The 12,799-nt window shown below is 47.3% G+C and overlaps 1 protein-coding gene across 1 annotated transcript; it reads left to right on the top strand.

Annotated features, from left to right (window-relative positions):
* Positions 1 to 2,640: 2,640 nt before the first annotated feature.
* On the top strand, positions 2,641 to 12,598 carry GJA3 (gap junction protein alpha 3). Its single transcript, XM_053385836.1, has 2 exons — positions 2,641 to 2,755; positions 10,273 to 12,598. The coding sequence occupies exon 2, from the start codon at positions 10,290 to 10,292 to the stop codon at positions 11,826 to 11,828; it is 1,539 nt and encodes a 512-aa protein (XP_053241811.1). The 5' UTR covers positions 2,641 to 2,755; positions 10,273 to 10,289; the 3' UTR covers positions 11,829 to 12,598.
* The last annotated feature ends 201 nt before the right edge of the window (positions 12,599 to 12,799 follow it).

Below are 12,799 nucleotides of genomic sequence, written 5' to 3'. Positions count from 1 at the left end.
CACCACTGTGGTTAAACCCTCCTCTGGGTCTTCATTCCACAAGACGGAAGTGAGATATTTCATCGAAGTGCGTGCTGTGGAAGGTGATGTGTTGAGGACGGTCCAGCAACATACAAAAGGCCCTTGTGACCAAAAAAACCCCACCAGAGACAAGGCAGGGGTTAAGAATCTGGCTCCTGCCTTCTTACCTTATCTCGAGAGAAACTCCCCAGAAGCAGGAGCAGTCAGGGGAGCACATGTCCTTGTATAATGTATCCAGGGTCATTTGTGCCTCCCAATCTAGCAGCATCTAGATCATAGGTCTTCAACCAGTGGGTCAGGACCCACAGGTGGGTCACAGCAAAGCTGTTGCCACTACATTGAATTTACACAGTGACTGCACTGGCTGAAAATTAGTTTCCAGGCCCAATTCAAAGTGCTGTTTTTGACTTATAATGCCAAACGGCTCAGCATCACAATACCTCAAGGACAGTCTCTCCCCATAAGAATCTACCTGGACTATGAGATCATCCACTGAGGTCCTTCTTTGTGTGCATCTTCCACAAGAGGTCCGGAGGGTAGCAACATGGGAATGGGGCTGTGGAGGAATAGTTTTTAAACTGCGCTCCAAATTTAAACATTGCATTGCAGGGGGTTGGACTAGATGACCCTCGGGGTCCCATACAACTAACAATTCTATGGAAGCAAAAGAAGTCAGGGAGTGTAGAACACCTGCCACTGTTTATATGACTTGACATTCACAAGATGAATGGGAGAGGTTGGATAAAAGCAAGGGGTCGCTAAGAGATATAGCAAGAAGCAAAGTGTAATGAAAGGAAAAGTAACAAAAAAGCCAGATAACTAAACTAGGCAAGTCTGTAGTGTTTATAAGTAGACATGGGTATAATATGCAGACTCATGTTGCAGCATACTGTAATCAGTTAGCTTAGCTTAAAGATCTCTGTTTGAAACATATATAAAAACTTTATGCTGTGTTGGGGCAGGAAGATCTCCAGTTCCTGAAGTGCCCACAGAGAAATAAAGAAGTGCCTTGATTCTCATATCATTGACCTCACTTGTTATTTAATCCCTACCTGGGAATGAACTGTTTAGGGTGGACTCCTTTACCAGGTCTTTTCTGTGGTGGCTCCCCGCTTGCCGCATGCTCTCCCCATGGAGGCTTGCCTGGTGCCTTTGCTGCATATCTTTCAGTGCCGGTGAAAAACATCCCTCTTCTCCCAGGCCTCTGGCTAATTAAACAGTCTACGGCATGCATCCCCAAACTCGGCTCTCCAGATGTTTTGGGACTACAATTCCCATCATCTCTGACCACTGGTCCTGTTAGCTAGGTATGGTGGGAGTTGTAGTCCCAAAACATCTAGAGGACTGAGTTTGGGGGAGCCTGGTCTATGGCCTTTTAAACTGGGGGGGTTAGTATTATTATTGTTTGTTACTATGTTATATATTTTTGTGCTTTTAGATCGTAAACCGCCCTGTGATCCTTGGATATTAGGCACTATAGAAATGTATTGTCAACATCCATCTGTCTCAAGAGACAATGGAGTGTGTCTCCGAGGGTGAAGTCTCATTCTCACCGATGTGGTCCGAAGGAAAGCAGAACAATAGGCTTGGCACCAGCTTGGCTGCTGGAATTGCCAGAAGGAGGCGTACAAGGTGCCATCCAACCACCTTAGGGACTCCACTCTGGATTTGCGTAGGGTTTGCTGCTTAGATTTTTCTTCTCCCAAAGAAGCAGCGGAGGTTTAGGGTCAGAGTTTTCCTTCTCCTTGGATTCCCAGGTGGACGAGCCCCATCTGCTCCTTACTTCCCTCTACAACATGTGCAGAAACCACCTTGACCCACCATTGGTCTCATCCGCTCAATCCACCAGAGCCACACGCAGGGAAGTCCCTAACTCCCCGAGGGTTTTGAGACCTGGTTTAGCCACCCAGCCAAAGCCGCTTTCCAGAGTGTGGCCGCTGTCACATGCTGACAGCTTCTAGGAGCCACAGGTGACAGCCAAGTGGCAGAGGGGGGACCAAAAGGTGGGCAAACTACCTCTGCAGGTGCCCCACACCAGAGGTCCCACACCCTTCCATAAACACCCCACAGAAAAGCAATAACTAGCTCAATAAATAAATGCTATAAAATGAAATAAACCCACAGAAAAACTTAAAACCGCGGAATCCCTTCCCCTCACGGACACGAAACCTATCCCTCCCTTGCCTCCTGCTCCAGACGCAGCCCTGAAACCGCGGGCCTGCTCCTCTTTGGCGGGAGCCACCCGGGCCTAGTCCTGCCGGGCGACGCCTCGCCCGCCCCGCGCCCACCAGGGCCGCGCTTGGGCCGGCGGAGAGGCGTGGCTTGGTCGGGGCCCAGCCTCTCCCCCGGCGCTAACTTGGCGGGTTCAGCCAGGCCTTGCTCATCCGACGTGACAGCGGCGATGGCTGAGGGGGAGACCCTGGTCTCTCTCCCTCTCTCTGGGAGCCCCACGTTACCAAGCGCCATTAAACTTCCACACCGGACAGATTTCCCACCCTTTTTTTAAGCGTTCTTTTTGTTATTTTATCATTATCATTATTATTATTGTCGTCGTTATTCTTATTATTAAATATTTTTTAGGGGGAGGGGGGAAGAGAGAGAATAACAGAGCTTCCCCCTTCTTCCCTCCCCTTCTGGCTCTTCTTCCTCTCTTCCCTCGAGCTGCCCTTTGACTCCCATGTGCCGAGAAGGACTTTGGTGAGCTTGGCCCGCCGGCTGCGCTCAAGAGTTTGGGGTAAGCGCCGCGGGGCAGAGGGGGAGAAGGAGGCGCCCGCGGGTGCGGGAGACCGGGGAGGGGTGGGGAAGGGAAGGGGCCTGCTCCGCGCTGCAGCGAAGGCCGCTCCGAAGTGCAGCCTGGCCTGGCCACCTCCTTGAGGACTAGTAACGTGGACTTCTACCCTCTGCTGCTGCAAATGGAAGGGGGAAGTGTTATCCCGCTTTCGGGGGCGCAAATATGCACTGAGCCGCTTATAATAAGGGGCTCCGTTGCGAGCATGGTGTGTGTGTGACAGCTGTGGGAGCGCACGCTCTGCTGCTGGAAGCTCGTGCGCTGCGCCTGCTTTGGGGTTAGGAGATGCGCTCGGGTCGCCTCCAAGGCAGGCGCGGTTCCGCCTTCTCCTGTAGCTCATGGGGGTGGGTGGGTAAGGGGAGAGGATTTGATTTCTATCCTTTTCCTGTTTGATTGCTTAAAGCTTCTCTTCGTTTCTTCTTTGTTTTGTTTGCAAGCGCTTAAGTGCTTTAGGGGTGTGTGTGTGTGTTTTGTACTGACAATCGTGTACCCTCGCTTCTTTAAATTTGTGTGTGTGTGTGTTTTGCACTGACAGTCGCTTCTTTAACCACTAGATAAGACAGGTGCTTGCTTTGCTGTGTCTTATTTGATTAAGAAATCGTACATGACTAAATGAATACCCCACCGATAATATTGACATTTTTGTAACACTGCAGTCTCAGAAACAATTCCTATAGTTACAAGGCAGTGTGTGTGTGTTTATCTATCACACCCATATATTGGCAGGCGGCGGGTTGCGTAGCAGTAGTGATGCTTTGGTCCAAAGTTGTGTAATTTGCTTCCCCTTGGTGTGATAATGACAACCTCGGGAATATCGAGGGTTTTTTCCTGCTTTGCCTTGCTTAAAAGTATATAGCGAACGAAACGCAACATGTGAGAAGAGTTTTCCAGGGTCATCAGTGATTCACCCCTTTGCCCTTCTTTGCCCCCCCCCCTTTCTTGTTTTTCTCGCTGTAGAAATTTGTAAGATTTCGAAGTGTAAGTTCCTCGAGGCAGGGAGCTGCGTCTTGTCCTTCTATTGTTCTGTGCCTGGACACTAGTAGTAGTAGTAAATTAATTTATTGTTATTATGAATTTAGGAGGGGGAGACAACGGGCACCATAATTTTTAAATTCAAGTCTGGCATGGAATTCTGATTTTTAACTGCGACTTTTTAAACTGCGACTTACTGTTTCCTTTAAAATGCACTTTTTATTTAGTGGACGTGCTGAATGCTCTTGTTTATCAGTGCAAGGGCAGACGGTAAAACGTTTCCGTTACTTTAAGGTGTTGCCCGTAGTAGTCGCGCCGAGGGCTCAATCCTGCTCAACATGAATTCGGAAATAGTCAATAGAATTGTCCACCCGGAAATAAGTCGTATGAATATGTACGAAACAGGAATCTACCCTCTGCAGGATGAACTCAGATTAAGCCCTGCTAATTAATTTGCTTCGCTTATTTGCGACTAGTTGGCAGAGGATAAGATGCCACGGAAAGAGGCTTCCTAAGGTCAGAGATACCCGAGCAGACTCGAAGCCCAAACACGGTAGTGGAGTCTTCGGATCGTGTGAAAGGTAGACCGGAGGATGAGGAGCGAGGCTTGTCCTGTTGCTCCGAGTTTGCAAGAAAAGGGCACCGTAGAGGTAAATCGTGGCACCGTGGTTCAGAGTTTTTGCTGGTTCCCGGGCTTCGCTGCAATCCTGGACCCATTTACTTCGGGATAAGTACCACTGAACGCAGCAGGTCTTGCTTCTGAGCACACAAATATAGGATTGCGTGGACAGTTCAGCAGATCGGGCAGGGGAAATCGAGTTGCACTTTTATAGCAGGGAATATTCCGAGATCACACAGGACTAGGAGTTAATTTTCCTCCAGAATACGATCGTCCGCCTGATCGCATCCCCCACCCCAAAGCAGTTTTATATGTCATCCCAAAATTATTGCTAAAATGCAGTGGGAAAGTCTATAATATCGACCTTTTAACCAACGGGAGGCGTTTGAAGTATCGCTAGAAAACGAACTTGCATAGAATCGGCACATTTAAAAAATAATAATTAACAATTAGAATTTAGAAGCCTTGTTCACATGAGCCGAAGTTGCAAACCAAATGTGCACCCCATCAGCACTCAGTGTAACGTGAGGACGTCTTGGAACCGCGTGTCAATGTTTGTGGGAACAGGAACCACGTTCTCAGGGGCACCCGAGAATTCAGCTAGTCGTGAGGTCTCGGTTCCTCGGGAGGTAAGTCCTTGGGGCTTAATTCCTGCGTGCCTTGCGGGACAATCCTCCGCACATTTTACTACGTGAAAAAGCCCCAGTAAAAAAATCTGTCGGGCTTATTTCAGAGTATCCAAAAGTCGAAGTTATTAGGTTGGTGTCATGAGCTCCGTTGGATGCAGCGCATCTTCCCTCTAACGAAACAATCAGAGCACCGCGAGATGCTGATGCCAAGGTGCAAAATCATTGCGTGCGATCCTAAACGCATCTACCTGGCAGCAAGTTCCACGGAAGCGGTGGCCGTTCTTGCAAAGGAGCGTGTTTGGGATTGTCTCCTCGAGCCCCTTGACTCCGTGGGACTTACTCTGAAGTACTGTAAACGTGTGGATCCGCCTGCGCGTGACTTGCGCGTTTCCTTTCCCAGCATAAGTTAAATTACCGGCTCCTTTAAGGCTCCCCCCCCCACTTTCCCCGGTGTCATGAATACTGCTTGTTGCGGAATATTTGTGAAATCCGATTTTCTAATTCCGGATTAAGATAGGACGAGTTTTTACACTTTTAAGTCGTTGGTTGGAGGGAGCCAGGGAATCGATGTTTTCAATCGTCTCTCCAGCACTTGACCCTAAATACAACGAGATGAATAACGTTTTGACTATTAACAATCTGACTCTTAAGTAACCCGAATCCACCGCCCACTTTAAAATACTATAATTTAAGATGATTTGGTTTGGCGGAGTCAGTAAAATCGAATCGGTTTAGATTGGTTTAAATTTCACTTCGGCAGGACTTCAGAGGAGGCTGCCCCTGTGAGTTTGAACCACAATCTAAATATATTTAAATATTTCGGACATCGGGACAAGCACGCCTCTTTCTCCTCCCGAAGCTAAGCCCCTGAAGGTGTTGTTGGCAGTTCTCACCAGGCTGAACAAACAGGCTGAATTCTAGAAAGGAGTGGGTCATCCACCATCTCTAACTTCATAGAGACTCTTGATACTGTTACAAGAAGATGCACACGGAGAAGGTCTAATTAGCCGCTGGTGTCCGGTGGTCTTTCCCCTATAAGCTCTGAGATTTCCATTGCACCAGAACTGGAGAACCTGTGGTCCTCCAGATATAGATGGACTGCAAATCCCATTACCCCTGGCTTGGGCGAGGAAGTCCAAAAGCATCTGCAGAATCACATATTTTCCCCATCTCTATATAGAATTCGTTTTGAATTGAAGCCAGTCTTTACCAAAAGAACCACTTTGTTCCTTCCGAGGAGGAGGAATCAGTTAGATTTGCTAGAGGGGATCTGAGAGAGGATGCTGAAGGACATTTGGTCAGATTGCGCCTGTTTTTGTTCCGATCCTGCTTCCTGGACGTTATAGAGAGGGAATAATGACTGAACAAGTGTCATGGAACCGATACAGATTGTGCCGCTGGCATTAATGCTGCAATCCTAACCCCGTTTACCTGGAAGTAAGCCCCACAGAATTCAATACGACTTACTTCTAAGTAGACATGGTTAGGATTGTGCTGTTAAACATTAGTATGAGGTATACGTTCAAGCTCATTTCAGAGCTCAAAACAATAATTTAATGTATTTGGAGACAAACCCTGATTTGACTAAATGCCTTTAAACGTTTAAAAGAATAATATATACATTGTTGTATATTTCTTCCAAAGAAAGTACTGTCATTTAATACATGTAAAATTAACAAAGCTTTGATTGCCTAATTGATTCCTAAAGTGAAGCTTTAATTGCAGGGTTTTGTTTTTTTTTACATTCCCCAATTAAATATTAGGGATTATAATAAGCAAAGACGAAGTACTCCTGGAACGCAGTTTGTTCTGAGCCAGCTTCCTCTTCTCTATGACAAATGCTATGATAAAGAAACTCAATAATGGCTTTTCTTTCCCGTTTATGTATTTTGAATGAGATTGATATTATTTCTCTTTTAACAATAATAAATAGTTGAAGCAGTGTTCTGCTGAAATTAATACAAATACACCTTTCAAACCAGGATTGCCTGCAGAACTGATGGGCCCGGAACTTTGTTTATGTTTGGGGTTTTTAATTTTGCCTCTGATGCACTCTTTAGTGAGGAATATTTTAAAATCCCCTATTTCCAGAGTTATGAAAAAAGAAAATATTTAAAACATCCCTCTTAAAAACATTCTTGTTTAGGCAAGCTTATCCAGATGCTTAGAAATCCTGATGTGCATTTTAATATGTTTTAGCATTTTAACTCTTTGTATGTTTTAAAGTCTTGTATTTTTAAAAAAATATTATTTTATCTTTTTGTAAAATGCTTTGAGGATTTATTTATTTATTACAATCAGACGGTGTATAAATTTTATGAAATAGATAAATTAACAAGTGGTAGCTTTTGCTTATCAAGTTATGAGCTTTCTTGTAGCTATTCCTCTCAGGATCTTCAACCCTCAGTGACGTTCTGCAGTACATAAACGTATTTCTATTTAATCAGTTGACAATTCAAGCTGCTCTGACTACTGTCAAGTTTCAGCTACGATATAACCCCTCCAGGTGTGATATCTACATAAGCTTTCCCCTGTTTAAACCTGACCGTTTTGTGATCATGGTTCAGCTGAAACAGAAAGCAGAGGAGTGCCAGCAATTCACCAATGTTTTGGATCACGCTGGAGGGTACCAGGTTGACAAATCTGGAAGTTAGGTTTGGATGTTTTGCACATTGCAACCTTCCCAGAAGGAAAGCATTTTGGCTAGCTGCAGTCAGAGCAGGAGATCTGAGCGGTTAGCAGGCGATCCCCGTGTACTGATTCCACATGTGTGTGTTTTTACAGTGCGCACACACACACACACACACACACACACATACGGACAGAGTATTGGACTAGGAAGACAAGGCTCAAATCCTTGCTCACTCAGAGAACTCATTTGCGCACCTCAACTATCTCTCAATTCAGCTTACTTCACAAGACTGTGGCAAAGATAAAATTGGCTAACATTGTGGACCCTGCTCTGTGCTCAATGAAGGAAGGATAAGGTGCAAATGTGATAGATAGATAGATAAATAAATATACATTAAAAAAAAGCTGAAGCTAGTCAGCGGCTTCCTAGCATATAGAGTAACAAATAAATGTGGGTGGGCTCATCATATCTATGTGTAGGTTTCGTGCTATTATTTATATGCTGTTGTGTGAGCAGCTTATGCAAAGGAAGGTCCTCCGTTGTCCCTTTGCTGCTGCAGGTTCTTGCCAGCCTACAATGGCAGCTCCCATCAGCTCTGACCAGCACTGGGTCCCCCAGCACTCGGGACTGACTTTGGGGGGCAACAGGGAAGCAGGAATGTTCACTGCTGGAAATTGGAACTGAAAGCAAATGAAGTGTTTTCCATGTCAAGAGAAGAGGAGTCTTTATGTCTGAGACATCTGTGATATAACTCATGCACAGATGGAATGAAGTGGGCATCATCTAAAGATTTACAGACATATTGTGCTGGTCACCATTTTTGCTGCAATAGTAATCCTGTATACTGACAATGAGCTCATTTAGTTCATGCAGCCAAAACTACACAAGAGGATTGGAGGAACACGAAAGTTTGCAGAACTACAAAAAACAACAACAACCCACTACCCAACTTAAAAGAAATCTGCAGTGAGGGAAGAGAACACCCCCCCCAACAGCTAAATAAGGATGCAACACTTTCAGTGCCAATGGAAAGCTGACGGACTGTTGGGGTGGGAAACAGAATATAGGGCTGGTGGAATGGAGTATTCTGGAAAAGGAGCATACAGCTGGTTGGCTGAAAGCTTGAAAACTCTATACCAGAGGTTTTCAACCTTTTTGAGTCCGCGGCTCCCTTGACCAACTACATTCTTTCTGCAGCACCCCTGTGGGGCTCAGGAGCCCAGTTACATCACCCCTTGCCTGCAGAGCTGGCAGCTTCTCACCCCTTTTTGAACACTCCCTTACGAAGTGTTCCCTCAGCCTCCTCTCCCCTCTCCTTGAGAGTCCTCTGGGCAGCCGCTGCTGCCACCCCTGGTCCCAGAGCTGCCCCCCCCTGCCCCAAACAGAGGTGCCTCCTCACACTGCCCCTGGGACTTGTCTGTCCATTCCCAACAGCAAGGGCTGGTGGACTGGCTGGCTGGGCTCCCTCGCCTGCTTGCTTGCTTACTCTGAGGCTGCCTCAGCTCCTGGCAACCAGCACTCCCTGACCAGCCCCAGAGGCAGTATTTGCCTGGGGAGCTTGTAGCCAGGGCTGCTGCAACAAACAGCTGTGCAAGTCTTTGGGAGGCAGAGATGCCAGAGGGCATCTGCGGAGGGAAGGAAGGAAAGAGGGACAGAAGGCAGTGTTGCCAGTGGCACCCCTGACCACCATTCAAGGCACCCCAGGGTGCCACGGCACACTGGTTGAAAACCACTGCTCTACACAGCAACCTGTTATTGCAGGCCCTTCTTGAAATAAATTGTTGAGTTGAGCACAGAATCTACTGTTAGCAAAACACCATTCTGAGTATAGCCCACAATTAGCTCATGTGTTCTAGGGCCTAATTGGGAGGCCTGAAGGGCTCATGTGCAAGTTCAAAGATGCAGTTCTGTGAAGAGCTCCAACCTGAGTTCCCAAAAGTCTTCCATCTAGACATACAGCTGACCACATGGTAAAAATGTTTCTGGAATGTACTGCTGACTACAAGTGTGTGTGGGGAGATGCACTCAAGTTAAAATACTTTGATACTGAGAATTGTCCTATTAAGATCACTCTGATAAAATGTGTCTGTCTGTGCACTCCAGGCCCATATTAGTTACTGTGTACATAGGACTCAGCTGTACAGCTGCAAATATAACGTTTTAAGTGCACTATACAAATGTGACACTAGATGGCGAAGGTGAGCTAATTGCAAATTCAATATATATATTTAAACGTGTAGTTTTTTTGCAAAGCATTTTTACAGAGTTATTTTTATATGTGAAGGTTCGGCTGTAGTGATTTCCAACTACCACTCACCTCCTGAGCTACTATGAGTGATAATTTGCCCTTCGTTATATGTTTACCTATTTTCTGTGCTATGGTCCCTTTGTAATTGAAATCTACAAATCATGAATTTATTGTTTTTCAACCTAATATTCTAGATTATATGTTTTTTCACCACTCTTACTGATGATGATAATGCATTATTGTGAAAAGACTGCCTTGCACAGAAATGCCTGAGTGTGGTTTGAGGGGGAATTGCTTACCAGTTTCTCAGGGAATTTTTATTTTATTTTTGGTAATAATGCTGCCATAATGTTCTTATTGTAGGTTAGAGAGCTGAAACAATGGGTGACTGGAACTTTCTGGGGAGACTATTAGAGAATGCGCAAGAGCACTCCACAGTTATTGGCAAAGTTTGGCTGACGGTACTGTTTATCTTCAGGATTTTGGTGCTGGGGGCGGCTGCTGAGGAGGTCTGGGGAGATGAACAATCAGATTTTACATGCAACACCCAGCAACCTGGTTGTGAGAACGTCTGCTATGACGAAGCCTTCCCCATCTCCCACATCCGCTTCTGGGTGCTGCAGATCATCTTTGTCTCCACCCCGACCCTCATCTACCTGGGTCACGTGCTCCACATTGTGCGCATGGAGGAAAAGAAAAAAGAGAAGGAAGAAGAGATTAGGAAAACCGGAAACGGCAGGGAAGCAAGCCGCCTCCTGCAAGGATCCAAAGCGGAAGTTGGCAGCGGCGGCGAGAACAGCAGCGGCAGCAACGACAAGCAGCCGCCAAAGCAGAAAGAGGAGAAGTTACCTGTCCGCGATGAGCATGGCAGGATTCGCATGGCAGGTGCCCTGTTGCGCACCTACGTTTTCAACATTATCTTCAAAACTCTCTTTGAAATAGCCTTTATCTTGGGCCAGTACTTCCTTTACGGTTTTGAGTTGAAGCCCCTCTACCGTTGCGGCCGCTGGCCCTGCCCGAACATTGTAGATTGTTTCATTTCGCGGCCCACGGAGAAGACCATCTTCATCATCTTCATGCTGGCGGTGGCCTGCCTCTCTCTGCTCCTCAACATGTTTGAGATGTACCACTTGGGGTGGAAAAAATTCAAGCAGGGCATGACCAGTAGACGCAGCCATGCAGCACCCACCTTCACCCCCGTCACGCCAGCCTCAGAAGTGGAGGACTCCAAACCTGCCTCCCACGCAGCCTTGCCGGTACCTGCAGCACCACCAACCGCGACCTCCATCACCATGCCTGAAACTCGTACCATCACCCCGCTGGTTTATCAGCAAGCTGGGTTGCCACACTACGCGGACGTTACCTCCAGGCCCCAGCCGGCCTCTGTTGCAACCTCTCTGACTGGCTACCCAGGGGGTCCTTTGGCCGGCGAGGACAGGCACAAAGCCCTCAGGCACACGGCAGTCTCCACCCCAGTCGCAACCACGTCATCTATCCCTTCACCTTCGCCCGTCAACAACTCCTACTTCAGTAGCCAAGCGCTGGCTGATGAGCACAACTGGGCCAATTTGGCCGTCGAGCAGCAGAGGAAACTCGCAGGCTCCAGCTCAGCTGCCTCCTCCACCCCCAGCAGCCTCCGACAACCTCACCCGGAGCAAGGGGAGCCCAGAGAGCACCCACCGCCTCCACCTTCTCTGTCGCCTGTGGCTGCCGCCAACAGCAGCAGCCTGAGTACCAGCCTGAGTGGTGGAAGTGGCAGCAAGTGGGATGGAGAGGGTGAAGAGGAAGGGTCCTCAATGTCGGCTGCCTGCACCTTGGTGGAGATGCACGACCCACCGCTGCTCATAGACACGCGTCGCTTGAGCAGGGCTAGTAAATCCAGCAGCAGCAGAGCCAGGTCTGATGACTTGACCGTGTAACTGGATCCCCTACGCCGGGAGGAATAAGAAGACGAAGGTAGCAAAATGTAAAGGGGAACTATTCTGGGGGTAGGGAGGCTTAACCCCAGGACAAGGGGATAGGGGAGGCCAAGATCCCAAACTTTGAAGCTTGCAGTTCTTGCACTCTGTGGGTTGTAGTGGTGGTGAGGGCGGGGGCGGGACAAACATCAACGTTTTGTAATAGGTTGGGGGTGGCGAAAGCGCAGCCCACCGGCCAAGGGACCAATAGCAGCCAGATCACGTGAGAGGAAAAGAGGCCTTCGTAGATTATAGGTGCTAGCAGCAAATGAGAACATCATGTTGTAATCACATATCCCAACAAGCAATGCTTAGTCCATGTCGTCATCTGTCATCTCATTCTGCCCCTCATCACAGTTCCAGTTCCTTTCAGAGGCTCACATTTAGTTCTAGTAAGCAGAGGGTTTCTTCTTCCCGTTCACCTCACTTCCATAAACCTGAAGCTCACCAAAGCCAGTCCAAGCCATTTTGCTGCCTGAGGCAGAGGACAAGATGGTGCCCATCTCCCACTCTACATACAGAAGTTGACTAGACTAGCAGTTGAATCTTACTAAAATGGTGCCAGTGGGATAGCATCCTCCCCAACATCTTAGGGCAGCAAACTAGTTTAAGGGATGCATGAAAGACTGTGTGGCACACACATCTCTGACCTCCAATAGAAGGCCCTGCTGCTCCTCAGCATCAGCCACCCGAGGCTGTTGCCTTACTCTGCCTAATGATAGGGTCAGCCCTGAAGATCATCTTTCCCCTTCGTAGTCAAAGAGCCACAATTAAAACAAAAGCAGGTTTAGGTGTCTTCAGTTAATTTAAGGCAGCTTTCTGCTCTTCACAAATTGTCAGTTTCTAAGGGGTCTGTACTGACCCCCTGCTGTAGACTGAAGTGTTCATTTTTTTCATTTATTTCCATTCTTTTCTTTTTGGCTCTTAATCTG

Source organism: Podarcis raffonei, chromosome 4 (genome assembly GCF_027172205.1).
Source record: "Podarcis raffonei isolate rPodRaf1 chromosome 4, rPodRaf1.pri, whole genome shotgun sequence".
Taxonomy (NCBI): Eukaryota; Metazoa; Chordata; class Lepidosauria; order Squamata; family Lacertidae; genus Podarcis; species Podarcis raffonei.
This window is presented reverse-complemented; position numbering and strand designations above follow the sequence as displayed.

Coding starts and splice junctions, on each gene's coding strand:
- GJA3 (XM_053385836.1), top strand. CDS start 10,290: ATGGGTGACTGGAACTTTCTGGGGAGACTATTAGAGAATGCGCAAGAG.